This window comes from Procambarus clarkii, chromosome 4 (assembly GCF_040958095.1).
Source record: "Procambarus clarkii isolate CNS0578487 chromosome 4, FALCON_Pclarkii_2.0, whole genome shotgun sequence".
Taxonomy (NCBI): domain Eukaryota; kingdom Metazoa; phylum Arthropoda; class Malacostraca; order Decapoda; family Cambaridae; genus Procambarus; species Procambarus clarkii.
Window position 1 is genome coordinate 27,404,834 of NC_091153.1, and position 19,499 is coordinate 27,424,332.

General features: G+C 43.7%; 1 protein-coding gene across 3 annotated transcripts in view; it reads left to right on the forward strand.

Annotated features, from left to right (window-relative positions):
- The window catches only part of LOC123750961 (uncharacterized), a 335,999-nt gene that overhangs the window by 253,420 nt on the left and 63,080 nt on the right, over positions 1–19,499 (forward strand). For all 3 annotated transcript variants that reach the window (XM_069333325.1, XM_069333336.1, XM_045733062.2), the window contains exon 5: positions 2,892–3,028. In XM_069333325.1, the coding sequence (XP_069189426.1) occupies positions 2,892–3,028 (137 nt within the window). The remainder of the gene's footprint in view (positions 1–2,891; positions 3,029–19,499) is intronic.

The following is a 19,499-nucleotide window of genomic DNA, read 5'->3' on the forward strand; positions in this document are numbered from 1 at the left end:
CAATGGTAGGAGGGGGTCGGTGGTCGGTACGGGACGGTGGTCTGAGGGGGTCGGTAGTCAGTGCGGGTTAGTGGTCAGAGAGGGTCGGTGGTCAGTGCAGGTCGGTGGTAGGTACAGTTCGGTGGTCAGTGCGGGTCGATGGTCAGTGCTGGATGATGGTCGGTGCAGAGTTGGTGGTCGTAGGGGGTCGATGGTTGATGCGGGTCAGTAGTTGATGTAGGTAAGTGGTCGGAGGGGGTTCAGTGGTCGGTGCTAGTTGGTGGTCGGAGTGGGTCTGTGGTCGGTGCGGGTCGGCTGTCAGTGCAGGTAGGTGGTTGTAGGGGGGTCAGTGGTCGGTGCGGGACTGAGGTCGGTGCAAGTCAGTGGTTGGAGTGGGTCAGTGGTCAGCGCGTGTCAGGGGTCAGAGGGGGGTCAGTGTTCGGTGCAGGTTGGATGTCTTTGCGGGTTAGTACGGGTCGGTGATCGGAGGCGGTCGGACTTTGGTGCTGTTCGGTGATCGGTGATTGTCAGAGGTCAGTACTGGTCGGTGGTCGGAGGGGGTCGGTGGTCGGTGCAGGCCAGTGGTTGCTGCAGGTTATTGGTCAGTGGTCGGAGGGCGTCGGCGATCGGTGTAGGTCGGTGGTTGATGTGGGTTGGTAGTAGGAGGGGATCGGTGGTCGTTTCGGGTAGGTGGTCGGAGAGGGTCGGTGGTCGTTTCGGGTCAGTGGTCAGAGGGGGTCGATGGTCAGTACAGGTTGGTGGTCGGTGCGGGTCGATGGTTGGTGCGGTTCAGTGAGGGCTACAACCAAAAGCATCCACAGTATTTTCAGCTCAGTAACTAGTGAGTAGTTTAAAATGGATTTCATATGGTACTAAACATGCTATTAATACAAAAAGCAATATAACAAATAAAAAAGTATATATGTAGAAATAAATATATTCATAAGGAACATATTTTCTGTGAGTAGACCCCATTGGCATGATAATGTAAACAAACAGTCTGGCGGCGGCGGGATCAGAATAAGCCTCTCAGTATCTGTCATGTCACGACTTCCCACAGAATCGTTGGAAGCATAAAACCTTGCTTAAATCATCAAAAAGCCACCTGGTCTCAAAAAGATCTAGGGTAAATATCTAAGAATAAATATCAAGAATATCTAGGGTAAAGTGAAAGTCTAGGTAAAATCCACCAGTTTACTCCGGTGAACTTATATACATGACACCGCTCTATATACAACAAGCTATACCCATATCCACAACGAGTAAATGAATTAATCAATGCACAAGTCCAGCAGCTAGCTGTCACTAGGCCACAATCACCTAATAACAGTGGAACACCTGTCCACTTAAGACTGGCTACATTACACAAGCACATGCCAAGCATCTAGATGCTACTATGTACAGTTACCCAAATGACATTGGTACATCCTCTCTCCTGCCATCAGTAAAACTAAGTCCCCACGGGACTGACCAATGACCAAGTCTAAACTTTCCTTCAGAAAACCTAAGTCCCAACTGGACTGACAAATGGCAAAGTCTAGACTCTTCGTAATTTAGGCAGAGTTCACAATGACTGGAAAAGTGACCAAGTCAATTAATCTACAGAAGTATAAGTCCACAACGACAAGACAAATGACAAACACTCAACCTCTGTTCTGCTTGTAGCCAGCAGAAGGCTCATTCAGCCATATTTGCAAAATTAAATATGGTTTACTTTTACTACAATAACATTGTGGTAATGTTACTTAACACAATAACATTGTGGTAATGTTATTTTACACATTAACATTGTGTAATAACGTTAACACAATAACGCTATTCCATTGTGGTAATGTTATTGTGTACATGTACATACAGTTGTTATGTGCAATTCGAAAATTGTGCAAGAAATAAATTTTCAACACGTCTAATACCATTGCTACTTTTAAAATCTTTTAAGTTGCCCCTTCTGAACATGAACACGCCTCAGTAATGATAATTTTCTGTGTAACTATCATTGTAGAGAAACACCAAGTTGAGAGTAGACTTTTTTGTAGACAATAATTCATCTATTAAGACTATCAAATTATCACTCTTCTACCCACAGAGCAAGTAATTTTTGGAACTAAATATATTTAATAAGGCCCCTGCAAACTAATGGTTATCTCTAAATAAAATCTTCTTTCAACTTGGTGTTTTTCTGCCTATCTCTCAACACTTTATGCTCTGGTCAACCCTGAATCTTTGCCCCATATGTATCCACTCTCACTGACGTTTTTAGTATTACATTTCTCTGCGAGTACCACGGTCCCACTGCTTGCCATTGTATTTTACTGTGTACTACTGCCACAATAGCCAAAGAAGCTTGGTCATTCACCCCTTGGTATAAATTTGTACGTCAGGTGTACATTAAGAACCCTCTCACCTTGTACCTCAAGTGATATGCCACCAAAACTAGGCCATAACAAGGATGTATTATTGATGATGTTATTGCACCACTGTAATAATACAGTGGTGCATCCACTGTAATAATACAGTGGTGCATCCACTGTATTATTAATACAGTGAATGCACTACTGTATTATTCAAAGGGTTCCCTAAAATATTATCTTCATCATGATAGTTATTTTAATTTTGACGTAAAAAACATGGTACTTGCTGTTGACATGGAATTAATATATATATACAATACTAATACTGTTGTAATAAATATGGAATATTTGAATATTATTCCTTTAACTATTAACTGTTTAGTAGTAATCATTTGTCCAATTGTGCTGAAGACTCTTTATAGCACTTGCTTCCCTAACTTCTCTTCGTTTTCATTAATTGTTTTTTTATAGAAGTATCAGTGTTAACAAGTAATACATGTACTGTACCCAACTGTAATTTAAACTGATGCACTATGAAATAATTTGTATTAAATTTTCTAGGTTGGATGAGATTTTGCATACCATCGACTTGAAAGATGTATCAGCTGTAGCATTTCCGAAGTTGGCAGCCATGCAGGTGAACCTTCGCATCAAAAATGGATCAAAAGTTGAGTTGGATCTTACTCCACAGATCGTTGGTAAGTCTTGAAGAGAATAATAACAAATGGTGGGCAAGAGTGTTTCTGTGTCAGAGTGAAAGTCGTCTTAGGGTTAGTATTGTATATTATTTCATTAACACAGTAAATTTTTCTAATTATATTACTTCATTACCTGTAGGTAAAGTTATAATGTCAAATTGTTGTTTCATAGTTCTTTAATGACTTCCATAGTAAGTAGGTTCTTTAATGACATTCATGTGCATGGTAAGTGGTGTAGCAACTGTGTTAAGAGTAATAAAGTGTTTCAGATTCTCAGAAGTTCTATTACAGACAATTAAATGTTCCCGTAAATTCCACATAAATTATCCCTAAGAATCCACATTCCAAACAAATCTACAATAAATACTCAACCCTTGAACAGCGCAGCTATTAATGTTGAGCAAAATAAGATTTATTCACCAAATTTCGAATGAGAAATTCAAAGGAACGTGAATTTCTTGAACGATTTCACAGGTTTTCAAAATTCACTCCATCTGTGACACAGCCCACGTCAAGTCCAGCTCCTGCCACACATCTGCAGAGTGTCTTGGGTAACAGTGTGGCAGTAATGCTCTGCTGGAGATACTCTAGGCATGTAAGAAGACGGGGGACATTAGCCAATGGCCCCAGAGAAAAACATCGCAAGGTGTCAGGTTAGGAGAATGTGGCGGCCATATCAAAAGCACATTGCCTTTTTCACCAGCACGCCTGAGCCACCTTCCTGGCAGGTTCTCATTGAGATAATCCTGCACAGTGAGCGTCCAGTGAGGTGGAACCTCGTCCTGTTGAAGAATGAAACGTTTATGTTCAATTGCAATGAGCTCATCAATTAGCCAGTTCCGAAGCATGTGCAGATAAACATCGTCGATCACATTTCCCTTAAAGAAAAATGGGCCGTGACGATAATTCTTGGAGATAGCGCAGAACACATTCACTTGTCAGGTCTGCACAACTGAGATTCCTTTGTGCTGGACACCCAGCTGTAGCCAAACTTCTCTTGATGATGTCATTGACTGCTTCATGTCTGTCAATCTTTCCCTGTGTCTTACGATAGATGAGACCATGGCTGTCGTATTGGTTTGCCCGTGCATAGCCGCAAATACACCGGTGTTTGGTGGAGATAGGGGCAGCAAGGCGCAGGGCAATACTAATACTTAGGGCTCGATGGTCCAGGCAGGTGCTCAAGACGGAATTACTAGACTGCCATCAGGATGTTCCCAGCATGGGAAACTTGCACAACTAGAAGACGCGCTCTGTACTTCCCAGAAGCTACCTCCAACAATGTTGTGGCAATGTTCTTCACTATGAGGTTGTCACATTTGGCCTGTTTGCAGTCGTTTTGAAATGTAGGTCGAGGGTGAGGGTTGGCAAGATTTTCCCGATGTATATAATATATATATATACATATACATATACTCCATCTGTTATATATATATATATATATATATATATATATATATATATATATATATATATATATATATATATACATATACTCCATCTGTTATATATATATATATATGTATATATATATATATATATATATATATATAAATATGCGAACAAGCCTGAATGGTCCCCAGGACAATATGCAACTGAAAACTCACACCCCAGAAGTGACTCGAACCCATACTCCCAGGAGCCACGCAACTGGTATGTACAAGATGCCTTAATCCACTTGACCATCACGACCGGACATAATGAGGTGATAGCCGAGGCTATTTGAACCACCCCACCGCCGGCACTCGGATAGTAATCTTGGGCATAGCATTTTACCAAATCACCTCATTCTTTGGGGCACACGTGAGGAACACAAATGCGAACAAGCCTGAATGGTCCCCAGGACAATATGCAACTGAAAACTCACACCCCAGAAGTGACTCGAACCCATACTCCCAGGAGCCACGCAACTGGTATGTACAAGACGCCTTAATCCACCTGACCATCACGACCGGACATAATGAGGTGATAGCCGAGGCTATTTGAACCACCCCACCGCCGGCACTCGGATAGTAATCTTGGGCATAGCATTTTACCAAATCACCTCATTCTTTGGGGCACACGTGAGGAACACAAATGCGAACAAGCCTGAATGGTCCCCAGGACAATATGCAACTGAAAACTCACACCCCAGAAGTGACTCGAACCCATACTCCCAGGAGCCACGCAACTGGTATGTACAAGACGCCTTAATCCACTTGACCATCACGACCGGACATAATGAGGTGATAGCCGAGGCTATTTGAACCACCCCACCGCCGGCACTCGGATAGTAATCTTGGGCATAGCATTTTACCAAATCACCTCATTCTTTGGGGCACACGTGAGGAACACAAATGCGAACAAGCCTGAATGGTCCCCAGGACAATATGCAACTGAAAACTCACACCCCAGAAGTGACTCGAACCCATACTCCCATACTTATTGTCCTGGGGACCATTCAGGCTTGTTCGCATTTGTGTTCCTCACGTGTGCCCCAAAGAATGAGGTGATTTGGTAAAATGCTATGCCCAAGATTACTATCCGAGTGCCGGCGGTGGGGTGGTTCAAATAGCCTCGGCTATCACCTCATTATGTCCGGTCGTGATGGTCAAGTGGATTAAGGCGTCTTGTACATACCAGTTGCGTGGCTCCTGGGAGTATGGGTTCGAGTCACTTCTGGGGTGTGAGTTTTCAGTTGCATATTGTCCTGGGGACCATTCAGGCTTGTTCGCATTTGTGTTCCTCACGTGTGCCCCAAAGAATGAGGTGATTTGGTAAAATGCTATGCCCAAGATTACTATCTGAGTGCCGGCGGTGGGGTGGTTCAAATAGCCTCGGCTATCACCTCATTATGTCCGGTCGTGATGGTCAAGTGGATTAAGGCGTCTTGTACATACCAGTTGCGTGGCTCCTGGGAGTATGGGTTCGAGTCACTTCTGGGGTGTGAGTTTTCAGTTGCATATTGTCCTGGGGACCATTCAGGCTTGTTCGCATTTGTGTTCCTCACGTGTGCCCCAAAGAATGAGGTGATTTGGTAAAATGCTCTGCCCAAGATTACTATCCGAGTGCCGGCGGTGGGGTGGTTCAAATAGCCTCGGCTATCACCTCATTATGTCCGGTCGTGATGGTCAAGTGGATTAAGGCGTCTTGTACATACCAGTTGCGTGGCTCCTGGGAGTATGGGTTCGAGTCACTTCTGGGGTGTGAGTTTTCAGTTGCATATTGTCCTGGGGACCATTCAGGCTTGTTCGCATTTGTGTTCCTCACGTGTGCCCCAAAGAATGAGGTGATTTGGTAAAATGCTATGCCCAAGATTACTATCCGAGTGCCGGCGGTGGGGTGGTTCAAACAGCCTCGGCTATCACCTCATTATGTCCGGTCGTGATGGTCAAGTGGATTAAGGCGTCTTGTACATACCAGTTGCGTGGCTCCTGGGAGTATGGGTTCGAGTCACTTCTGGGGTGTGAGTTTTCAGTTGCATATTGTCCTGGGGACCATTCAGGCTTGTTCGCATTTGTGTTCCTCACGTGTGCCCCAAAGAATGAGGTGATTTGGTAAAATGCTATGCCCAAGATTACTATCCGAGTGCCGGCGGTGGGGTGGTTCAAATAGCCTCGGCTATCACCTCATTATGTCCGGTCGTGATGGTCAAGTGGATTAAGGCGTCTTGTACATACCAGTTGCATGGCTCCTGGGAGTATGGGTTCGAGTCACTTCTGGGGTGTGAGTTTTCAGTTATATATAAATATATATATATATATATATATATATATATATATATATATATATATATATATATATATATATATATATATATGACAATGTTCAGACCACCTTCTGAAGATGTATTTAATATACGAAAGTACTTAAGGAAATTTCCTGTTTCATTTTTCCTCCGTGGTCTGACATTGTCACATTCTTAATCACGTGTTTATTTTCGTGATATACACACATATATATATATATATATATATATATATATATAAATATATATATATATATATATATATATATATATATATATATATATAAATATATATATATATATATATATATATATATATATATATATATATATATATATATATATATATATATATATATATATATATATATATAACCTTAGAACACTTTCCCACCAGAAGATTCGAACCCTAGCCAGCACAGAAGCCTTACAGCAACTGGCATAACTGGTAAGCCTTTAACCAACTGCACCACAGCTCAGACCCTTAAAAGAGATGGTAATTTCGGAGTATTTCACCTCCAAAGATGACCACCTCCCAAGGGCAACTAGAGCATAGTGAGGGGCTACTCACTTTCTTTCATCAAATTCCTGTTAATATGGGAGAACTCTGTGTCTATGCCTCTGCCTCTGTAATGCCTCTGTATGAGATACTGGTTGTGTCACTGTCATGTTCATAGCAAACGGTGCCATCCGTTTGTATGTGCTGCGTTTTATACGCCAGCAGTATGTTAACAACAGGAGAGCATGCAGGACACCCGTCACTCTTGGCTGCTATTCATGTACCATTATAATAAGTATTACAGTCAGTAACCAAGCAATGGCTTTACATCAACCCTACAACCAAGGCCACCCACAGCAACACACAACACCACACTGGTAACGAGGATGAACAGTGAACGGAGGTATTCGTCATGCTCAACGCACAAGAGAGAAGCATACTGTCTCGCCTGTATCGCCAGGAGGAGGAGGAGGAGGAGGAGGAGGATAAAACATGCTGTCTGCGAGCATCATACCAATGCTGTGTGCTAACCAATGCTATGTGCTAACCAATGCTGTGTGCTATCAATGCTTTGTGCTAACCAATTCTGTGTGCTACCAATGTTATGTGCCAACTGAAGCTGTGTGCTGACTGAAGCTGTGTGCTGACTGAAGCTGTGTGCTGACTGAAGCTGTGTGCTGACTGTAGCTGTGTGCTTATTGAAGCTGTGTGCTGACTGAAGCTATGTGCTGAGGAAGCTATGTGCAAACTGAAGGTATGTGATGTCTACCGATGCTGTGTACAAAACGACGCTCTATGCTACACAATTCTTCATGCTGTGAACTGTCTGCTGTGTTGACAGTGCTGAAAAATCATCAAAAAACATTGCTGACAACCGCTGTGCCAACTGCTGTGCAGCTGTGAGTAGGAACAACACCACATGTACACAAGGCTAGGTAAGAGGTCAGTTTCTGCTGTATTGTACACTGTTGTGAACTTTTTCATTAAATTGCTTGTGTGCTTTGCAAAATTAAAGTAAATACAGTAAATTCTTAACCAACATACAGAGTGCAGTAAGTGTTTAGTATTCTGAGGAACATTAAGGTGATAAGTTCACATTTATGCAGTAAATATGGCAAATATACCTCAGTTTCCTGCATTTGATCAAGACTGTGACCAGACAAACCCGTTACAGATGGCTTAAAATGTTTATAAATTTGTTAATAGTTTTAGCCATCAAAAGTGCTGAAAGTGGTTCTTATCTTTTTACTTCATTACGTACGTCATCGAGTTTGTGACATATTTGACACACTGAAAGACTCTGGTGGTGACAAAGATTATGTCATTGGCAAAGCCAAATTAACTGAGCATTTCAAACCCAGACAAAACACTGCTATGGAAATTATGCATTTCAGGAGAGCAAAACAACTTTCTAATGAAACTGTAGATCAATACCACACACGTCTACAGGGTTTAGTAGCACATTGTGAGTTTGCTGATGATGCCAAAGAAATCAAACAGGAAATAACTGAAACCTACACATCTACACGACTCCGTCGAAGTGCTCTAGAACTTGTTGATGATGAAAGTTCTCTTACCAAGATACTGGACATTGCTCGTCGAATGGAAGATGCTGCACGTGATGCTCGTGTCATGGAGTGCAGTACCAACAACGGTTCTACCACAGTTACTACCAGTGATGAGGTACGTAAGGTTCAGGGAGGACACCGTGATCATAGGAGGTATCATGGCAAACCCAACAACAATTTGAGCCGAGCTCCACATCACAAATGGGGCTGGGGCTCAACACGATCCAAGCAGTCACATCGACCAACGTGAGAGGGTGCCAACAAAAAATGTTACAATTGTGGCGGAGACTACCCACACCAAAGGAATGTTTGTCCTGCTCAAGGTAAGTATAAATGTGGGAAAACTAGGTCATTTTGTTGGTTTGTGTCGTTCTGCACTAAAGAGACCACAGTCATAGAACAAAAGTACTCTATGCAGACGATGAGTCACAATAACATGGCTGAAGTATGTTGACTAGACCACACACTAGAAAGTGAAGGGACGACGACGTTTCGGTCTGTCCTGGACCATTCTCAAGTCGATTCTCAAGTCAATCGACTTGAGAATGGTCCAGGACGGACCGAAACATCGTCGTCTCTTCATTTTCTAGTGTGTGGTCTGGTCAACAAAAGTACTCAACGAGGATAAGGTCATACGATCTTATGGCCAATAAAATATCATACAATATCAGGCCAATATTGTGGCAAACACAAAATAGCAACTCATATCGAGAATGTTAATTATTAAAATACAAGACACCATGTTATTACAACCACTCTCAGATGACAGTGAACGTGATTACATTTATGGAATACAAGCAATCACAGAATGGAATAATCATCCAAACAACCCAGAGACCATAGTATACATTGTTGTTATTTGTCTCAGTGTTCTCACTAACACTGGATCAAACATGGCCACCATTGCTGAGTGCCACTATAAGAAGTTCAAAAAACTGTTTCCAGAGCTTGAAAACTACAATGGTAAAGCCACTGCCTATGCTTCAAAGGTAGCCTTGCCAGTGATTGGAACTTTCACTGCAGAGATAAAGTCAAAGAGTGCAATGCTCACTACTACATTCCATGTTGTTAAGAATGCAAAGGAGTCCCTGCTCAGTTACAAGACTTCAACAAATTGGGGTTACTTCAGCTTTCAAATGCTGTAACAATGGAATCTGCAAACAATGTTGATGCTATTGTTGCTAAATTTTCTGATCGATTTGAATCCATAGGTTGTTATACTGATAGCAAAGTTCATCTGCACATCAACCCAGATGTAATTCCAGTTGCCCAACCACATCGTCGACAGACATTCCATTTTCGCAAGAAAGTCGATGTCGAACTGGATAGGCTGATGGAACTAGATATCATTGAACCAGTAACAGGCCCAACACCATGGGTAAGCCCGATTGTCACTCCACCAAAGCCAAGGAATCCAGATGAGATAAACATCTGTGTGGACATGAGTGTTCCCAACAAGGTCAACAAACACCATCCTACACCTACTGTAAATGATATGATCTACCGCCTGAATGGTGCAACAAGTTAGATTTAAACAAGGGCTATCATCAGTTTGAACTTGATGATGAGAGTCGCTTCATCACAACGTTTACGACACATCGAGGTCTGTATAGGTATAAGCGCCTGAGTTTTGGTATTAACAATGCTGCCGAGGTATTCCAGCACATCAACAGCCAGAAATTGCAAGATATACATAATGCTGACAACATGTTTTCACCTAGTTGTATTTACCTAGTTGTGTTTTCTTGGATTAAGCGCTGACTACTTGGTCCCGCCTCTCAACTGTCAATATACAGGATGTCTGATGCCATCATTGTTTATGGCCGTACCCAGGCTGAACACGAAAAAGCTCTTCGTGCAACATTGCAATACTTACGAAAAAAATCTAACGCTAAGCCGAGCAAAGTGTGAGTTCAAACAATATACAACTGAATTCTTTGGACACGTACTCAGTGACAAAGGTCTGTCTCTAGATCCTAAGAAAGTTGCATATATCAAGAATGCTGCACCTCCTTCAACGTTCATTGAAGTACATAGTTTTCTGGGAATGGCAAACTACTGTTCTCGCTTGATTCCTGATTTTGCTATCATTACGAAGCCTCTACGTGAGCTCCTGAAGAAAATGCATCATGGTACTGGAGTGATATCGAGCAAAATGCATTTGATGCTGTGAAAGATGCTCAAGTAGAGAATGCAACTTCTGTGTATTTTGACCCATCAATGGACACTGAGCTAGCGGTGGATGCTAGTCCTGTTGGCTTAGGCGTTGTTTTAGCCCAACACAAACCTGGTCAACTAGATTCCAGAGTAGTAATTGCCTACGCCAGCCGTTCTCTCACAGATGTTGAACAACGTTACAGTCAGACAGAGAATGAAGCTCTTGCTCTTGTATGGGGCTGTGAACCCTTCAATGTGTATCTGCTTGGTGCACCCTTCACCACGATAGTCACTGACCACAATTAACCCGTTGGAGACCATCTCCAATAATCCAAAGTTCAAACCATGAACTCGCATTGAGAGATGGGCTCTTTGTCTGCAACCATACAACTTTACTGTAAAGTGATGAGCTGGGTGCAGGCAATTCTGCTGATTACATCAGTCGACATCTTACCAACAGTTTCACCATCACTAAACATCAGCAAATTCCCGAGGAATTTGTAAACTCTGTAACCTGTGATGCAGTCCCTAAGGCTCTCACTCCTGATGAAATCCGCACTGCAACCCTAAAGGACCCAACTCTGCAAGCAACAGTGGATGTATTGTGGATTGGATTGCAGTGGATTGCGTTAAACTATCGGCCAATTAGCCTACCGTCTATTGTGGGAAAGTTACTTGAATCCATAATTGCAAATACAATTCGTTTTCATCTTGAAAAACATAAATTAACAAATGAGTTGCAACATGGTTTTACAAATGGCGGTTCATGTTTATCATGTTTAACAAATTTGTTATCTTTTATTTCAGCATAGTTGAGGCAGTTGATAGTAGTAAGGTTTGCGATGTTGTGTACCTTGACTTTAGCAAAGCTTTTAATACAGTGCCACATGAAAGACTGATTAAAATGATAGAGGCTCACGATATTGGGGGTGCTATATTAAGTTGGATTAGGGCATGCCTATTCAAAAGGAAACAAAGAGTTAGTATAAATGGGGTTAAGTCAGAGTGGGATAATGTTGCAAGTGGATTGCTTCAAGGCTCTGTCCTGGGATCTCTGTTGTTTATAATATATATAAATTATTTAGATTCAGGTTTGAGTAGCAACATTTGCAAATTTGCTGATGATACAAAAATCGGTAGGGAAATTTACACGGAATAAGACTCACTATCACTTCAAGTTCATCTAAATAGGGTTTTGAAATGGTCAAAAGATTGGTAGATGCAGTTTAACGCTGATAAATGTAAAGTTTTGAGGCTAGGTAATGATGATAGAGTTACAAGATACGTGCAGGATGGTGTTGAGATTGCAAAGTCGGATTGCGAAAGGGATCTGGGAGTTATGATTTGTAAGAATTTAAAACCAAAGCATCAATGCATGAATGTTCGTAATAAGGCAAATAGGACACTGGGATTTATTAATCGAAGCATTAGTAACAAGACACCTGGTGTTGTTCTTCAGTGCTTTGTTGCTCTTCAAATCACACCTTCAGCGAAAAGGTGTGATTTCCGGGCATTGATCATCAAGAGAAGGACATGCATGATACCTTTGTCCTTGCCAAGCTGCAGTGGATACTTCAGGACTAACACCTCTACATCCTTCACCACTTCATGCTGCACCATGAAAGGAAGTATCGATGGACTTCTGCTGACCGTTACCAACTGGAGATTACTTGATGGTAGTCATTGATGATCACTCACGTTATCCAGATGTAGAAATCATCACTTCCACATCTGCAAAGACTGTCATCCCGAATCTCGACTAGATCTTTTAAAATTTTACCACACCTGAAGTTGTCAAGACGGACAATGGACCGCCATTCAATGGAAAAGACTTCGTCAACTTTGCTAAGCATATTGGATTCAAAAACCGCCATATGATGCCACTACATCCTCAAGCAAATGGAGAAGTTGAGAGATTCATGCAACCTCTCATGAAAGCGGTACGCTGTGCTCATTCCAAAGGGCGATCTTGGAAACAAGCTATGTATGCTTTTCTCCGGAACTACTGTGCAACACCACATGGAACACTGGGTAAGTCGCCAAGTCGCCTGGCGAACTCATATTTGGACGTCCTATGAGGATCGCACTACTTGTTATGCCAGCCGAGGTAACGGATAAACGTCTCGCTCAGAAGGATGCACTAGCCAAGGGCAAAACGAAAATTGCTCATGATCAATGTGCAAAGGAACAATTCATTAAGGTTGGAGACACCGTACTATTTAAAAAGAAAAAAAGAGGGAAAGCTAGATATGCCGTTTGATACAAAACCATATAAAGTGATTAGTGTAAAAGGAACTATGGTAACAGCGATTAATAGAGATCATAATATATTATGAAATATAGCTTATTTCAAAGTGATTCCAACTAGTGTAGAAAATGATGAAGTGCAAAGTCTTACAAACGATAAGGACAAAATGTTATCACTCAAGAAACATTTTATCAAAGGATATTCAAAGTATAGAAAAGCCCTAAGCGATTTGATGATTAATTGTGTACCTGTGTAATGCAAATTATTTACTTATTATGCTAAATTAAATATAATATTGTTTGAATAATGCATATCTCTTATTCAATAATTTGTAACAACGTAGTACAGTTACTTTCATTTATGTTTAACATTGCATTTTTATTTTTAACATAGAAATCCTGTTTGGTAAAGATTAATTTGTTTAAATTCTTTGTGTGCTTAATTAATGTAAAATGCATGCAACATCTTTCGATATGTTAATAACTTACTTTGTGTCAATAACTTTGCTTTGTGCTACAAGCATGGTGGACATCCTGTATTCATTCTTTTTAAAGAAAAGGAGTGATGTCATATTCATAGCAAACGACGCCAACCACTTGTATGTGCTGCGTTTCATACGCCACCAGTAAGTAAACAACAGAGAGTGTGCAGGACACCCGGCATGCTTGGCTGCTAGTCGGGAGTTGCGTGTTGGACGCATTGGTGATTGGGTGTGATTTGAGTGAGTTCACGGGGAAGGGGAGTGGGCGGCGTCATGGCGGCTGCTGGAGGTGCATGTGGCGTCTCTCCTACAACCATTGACGATACCTTTGAGGATGTTGGAAAACCACTGTCGATACCACACAATTGGATCTTGAACGTCACCCAGTCCTAGAAGAGGAGCTAGATGGAGATTTCCTGGACAGCAAACACCACAGCAAGGCAAACAGATTGGAGGCAAACCTCCGCCATTTTACAGAGGTAAACAAAAATGATGCCGGCGCCATGCGGCCTCAGAATCAACACTCACTGTTCAACCAAGGTAGGCCAAGCTCTTCTGATTTGCAAACTTTTATCATTGCCCTTGATGGCGAAGATGAGAGTATTTTCCGAAATAGCAGGTCCCAAAGTATCCTATATAATGCAATTTCCCCCAAATTCGGGATCAACGTGCACGATATCAGACCAAATAAACTAAGAACTTGATCGCAGTAGATCACAAACACAGCGCAGAAATAGAGCTTTCCGACATTACTGGCATCTGTGGATACAAAGTTAAGTGCTACAAACCACTAGGAGACCGATTAGCAATATATGTAATCCGACATGTTGTAGACATCAGTGCAGACGACATCAAGGCACAACTCCAGACGGATGGCATCCCACTCTATGAAGTCAAAAAATTTATTAGACGAACGAACGGAGAACTGAGTGATACGGGCACCGCCCTGCTTACCTTTCTAGACTACGTTCCCCCGGATAGAATTTGATTAAACGGCTTCCTCTCTAAACTAGAGGTGTATGTACCACGTCCCACCCAATGCTTTAAATGTAAAGGTTTTAACCATACCTCGAAAGGCTGCACTAAAGGCATTAAATATGGGAAATGCTCTGGTTCCCACTACACACAAGACTGTGCATCGGATCCACTCACCTGCACAAACTGTGGTGGCGCTCACGACATTACATTCAAACAATGTTCTTCTTACATAGCAGCAGCAGCGAAAATTAAGGTTCTCCCTACCACCAACCTGCAATACAGCAGTGTATTGAAACAACCTTCCTCAGCCCATCACCAACCTCTACCTCACACTCAACCACAATCTTCGCGTGTATCGGATATCTCTGTCTCCGACAATCCCGCAACCCCAGGGTCGAACCATCTCTCACAAAAGGCACAACTGAGTCCTAATTTAGTTGAAACTCTTGTCACTCGCATCGAAAATGCGCTAGAAAAGACGCTGGACCGACTTCTAACTCAATTTTTGCTCAAGTAACACAACCAACCCCTGTGGCTGACCCAACAGACACCACATCAACAGCTACAGACACTGACATCTGCCCAAATAAAGGTACCATTGCTAGACACACATCGTTTGATCAGGTGATGGAAAAACTCCTAATTACCTCCTTAGCGCGCCTCACCAAAACCACTCCCCAGGCTGACATGCCACAAATCCCAACCACCAGCACCAAGAGTAAGACAGCCCCCATCCACATCTAGGTATCCAACACGTATCACTATTGGCATACCAAAGAAAACAGCCACATCCACAACCCAAACTTCCTAAATGGCTCCCCTAACCTTCATGACTTGGAACGCAAAAAGCGTTAAAACATCCCTCACAGAACTTAAACAATTCCTGTACTCATCCAAACCAGACTTAGCATTCATCACCGAATCCTGGCTCACTCCCAAACAAAATCCTGTATTTAAAACTTTCAGATGCAGAGACTGGACAGACCCAACCGTATGGGGGGGGGGGGGTGGTATTTTCCTTCTAACACGAAGTAATATGACATGTAAACCTGTAACACTGACGTATTTTGTGAACGATAAACTAGAAGTTCTAGCATGCCTAATACCTTACAATGGTACACACATATCCTTTCTGGGTATATACAACCCTGGTGGCACAATAAACTTAAATGAACTGGAATTCTATCTTAACCAATTACGACACCCTATCATTGTTACAGGTGATCTCAATGCAAACCACCCCACATGGAGTAGAGGTACCCAAAATACTGCATTAAACACTGCACCATACATTCTTCTTTCGCCGCCCTAATTTGCAACTTACTTTAACTACAGAACCAATTATGAAGCCTCATTTGACATCTGCTTCGGCTCGGCACACTTTCAACATGAACTACAGTTTCATACTGGACCAGATATTGGTAGTGACCACAAACCCCTCATTATAAAATTTACTAACTTTCAGCCACCAACCCACCCACTAACGCTCCCCAAGTGGAACATTAAGAGCCTATATAAGAAGAAATAGGTTCATATTGCCCGTCTCCCAGATACAGTCGATGTAGACCCTAACACACGACTGTCCAGTATCACCTTGGCCATAAATTCTGCAGCCACCCAATTGTTCAGGAAAACTTCAGAACATAGGTCCGACAAACCACTTAAACTGTGGTGGAACACGGAATGTGCACAGTCGCTTTACGCCGACAAGCCATCCAAAAACAATGACATCAACCCTCGCTACTGAACTGGGTCAATCTCCAGCGGGCCACAGCAGCGGCCAAAAAAGTCATACTATCTGCAAAGCGAGCATCGTGGGCAACATTTTGTGATAGCCTCACACCCACCATGCCACACTAAAAAGTCTGGGCTACATTTAACAGCATTAAAGGTCGCCCAACATTTCCTTCGTTTCCCCTGATGATCAACAGTTCACTCTGTCAAACACCTCAAGAGCGTGCAAACGTTCTTGCTGAATGCCTTAAAGTTTCCTTCTCAACACCATTCCTTCATGCCCAAGAACTCTCCCTCAGACAAGAAATTGACCGTGCCATACCACTGCCCATGCTCGACGTCGACAACATATACACCTTAAGTGAGCTACGATTAGCCTTAAACCGCCTACCTATTGGCAAGGCACCTGAAGAGGATGGAATTCCATACGAACTCATCAAATATCTTCCATCGACTGCACATAGCACTCTTCTAAACTATTACAACCTATGCTGGACTCACGGACATATTCCCTCATAATGGCAGACCAGTATTATTCTTCCTTTCCTTAAACTAGGGAAAGACCCATCCCAACCTGCGTCATACAGACCTATCTCCTTACTATCATGCCTCAGTAAAGTCATAGAAAGGCTAGTACATACTTGCCTCCAATGGTACCTTGAGTATAATAATATTATACCGTCATTCCAAGCTGGATTTCGACCACAGTGCTCCACACTTGATCAAATACCCTGCTTTGAACATGAAATCCGCATCTCTCTCAGAAGCAGCAAATTTTGTCTTCTTCTCTATCTAGACCTCAAAGGAGCTTTTGATAGCATTCCTCATACTTGGCAAAGCTTGCACGTTTAGGCATATGAGGAAGATTACTTCTATGGTCACAGTCCTATCTTACGAACAGGACCTCTAAAGTCTTTATGCAAGGCGAGTTTTCCGATGGCATTCCAATACAAACAGGTGTCCCACAAGGCTCCATACTAAGGCCAACCCTATTCGCTGCATTCTAAGCAGATTTGCCTAACACCCATCCTGTTCACCTCTCGGTGTACGCCGACGACTTAACATTGTATTATTCAGACACTGCCCTACCTAATACAGTCTCAACAATGCAAACAGCACTTGACCACCTAATAGATTAGACACAACTACGGGGCCTTCGAGTTAGTACTACCAAAACCTGTTATCAGATTTTCACTACAAAAAGACTATTTCATCTACCTACCCTCACAATACACAACACTCCTATCCAACACGTACGAGAACATAAATACCTTGGCATGTGCTTAGACTCCCCCCTTACTTACCTGGAAGGTACACATTCAACATCTTAAACAGACGACACTTAAAGCCCTCACTGGCATCACCTGGGGAGTACACCATAAAATCTTGCTCCATTTCTATACAACCTACATTCGCAGCCAACTAGACTATTGTTGCCAAGCATATGCGTCGGCTGCGCCTACTAAGCTACAGAGCCTCGAGGTCATACAAAACAATGCCATGTGACTTATATGTGGTGCAATCCGTTCCACTCCTATCCTCGGACTTTACGGGGAAACGGGCCTCACAAGCTTAGCCGCCAGACGAGACATTATGTGTGCCAACTATCTGTCACTAGGGAGTCTAGCCCTCGCTTCGGTAGGAGACGGAAGTGTTGAATTGGCGCTCCGGCTGTTGGTGTTGTTTACCAATTTGGCCGGTTGAGGGCGGGTGTGTCTCTGCCTGCCTGTGCTGACGTGGAGTTCGCGATGGGGTCCCCCTCCCCCCTATACTGCGGGCTCAGTCTGTGGGCCTCGAATTTTCCGGCTGGGCTGAGTACCCAGAGATAGCGCTGGTGTGTGAATTGCTTCATGTCCCTGTGATCAACATTTATGGTGTCGAGCTGGTGACGGCTCGTCGAGCGATATTGAAGTTTACCGAGGAATTGGCATATCGCGACTTTCTCCGTCGTTACGAGGGGCGGACATTGACCCTGCCGGATGGTGCAGGCACTGTGTCACTATCTGATCGGAGTGGTGCCCTCACGTACGTCAGTGTGCATGGGGCTCTGTTGGAGTTTCCAGAGAGTCTGCTACGGCGGTACTTCGGCCGGTATGGCGCAGTGGTTAGTGTGCGGGTGAACGTGGTGTCTTCCAGTCCACTTAAGGGTGTGAGGACTAACATTCGCACCCTGGGCATGAGGCTCCGGGAAGATATTCCGTCCTCTGTGCGGCTTATGGGCTACAACGTTCGGGTGTTTTACGCCCGCCAGCCTCGGACGTGTCATCATTGTGGCCTCTTGGGCCATCAGGCTGCTGACTGTTCTGCGCCTGCCGTTGCACACGTGAACCTCTTCAGTGAGGATTTTCCACCACTTCCTATGGAGGAGGATTCAGTGGATGTGGACGTCTCTTCAGCCGCGGATGTGTCGCCTGTTGCGCCGCCTGGTGCTCCCCCTGTTTTTGTCACCTCTTCACAAGAGGTTGTGGCGTCGCAGGGTGCTCGTCCTGCTCCGACTAGTGTCCCTGGGGTTCTTCAGACTGCCTGCTGCTCGATTTCCTCGTCTTCCAGTTCGTCCTCTGCTGCGTCTGACCCTGTTCCTGCACCCTTGCCGGCTGTTCCGGCTTTGCTGGGTGATGGGGTGGATCCGGCGCTTCCTCCTGTGCCTGGCCTGGTGCCCCATGTGGTTGAGGATGCTGCCGTTCTGCGGCGTGCGTCGGTTCGCCCAGCTTGTGTTGCGCGTGTCTCTGAGTCGGCCTCCGGGTCTGATGATGTGCGGCCAGAGCCTAAGCGTTCCCTGCTTTCGTCTTCACCTTGGGCTGACGTTGGCGATTTCGACGCTTGTGGATCTGCCAGCGACGGAGGGGTGGCTCCGGTTGCGTTGCAGACTATGGTGGTGGCAGAGGTGCATTTGCCTGAGGGTGCCAGTGCCGGTGTTTTGGCCTCCACTTCAGATTTGGTGTCTGTGGTTCCTGCTTCGGGTGCGTCGCCTGCCTCGGATGGCTCCGGTTCTTCGTGGGGGGTGGTTCCCCCTGCTGAGGTTCGCGGTGAGCGAGGTGGCCTGGTGATGGTGTTGAAAAAGATTGCTCGCTCTGGGGGT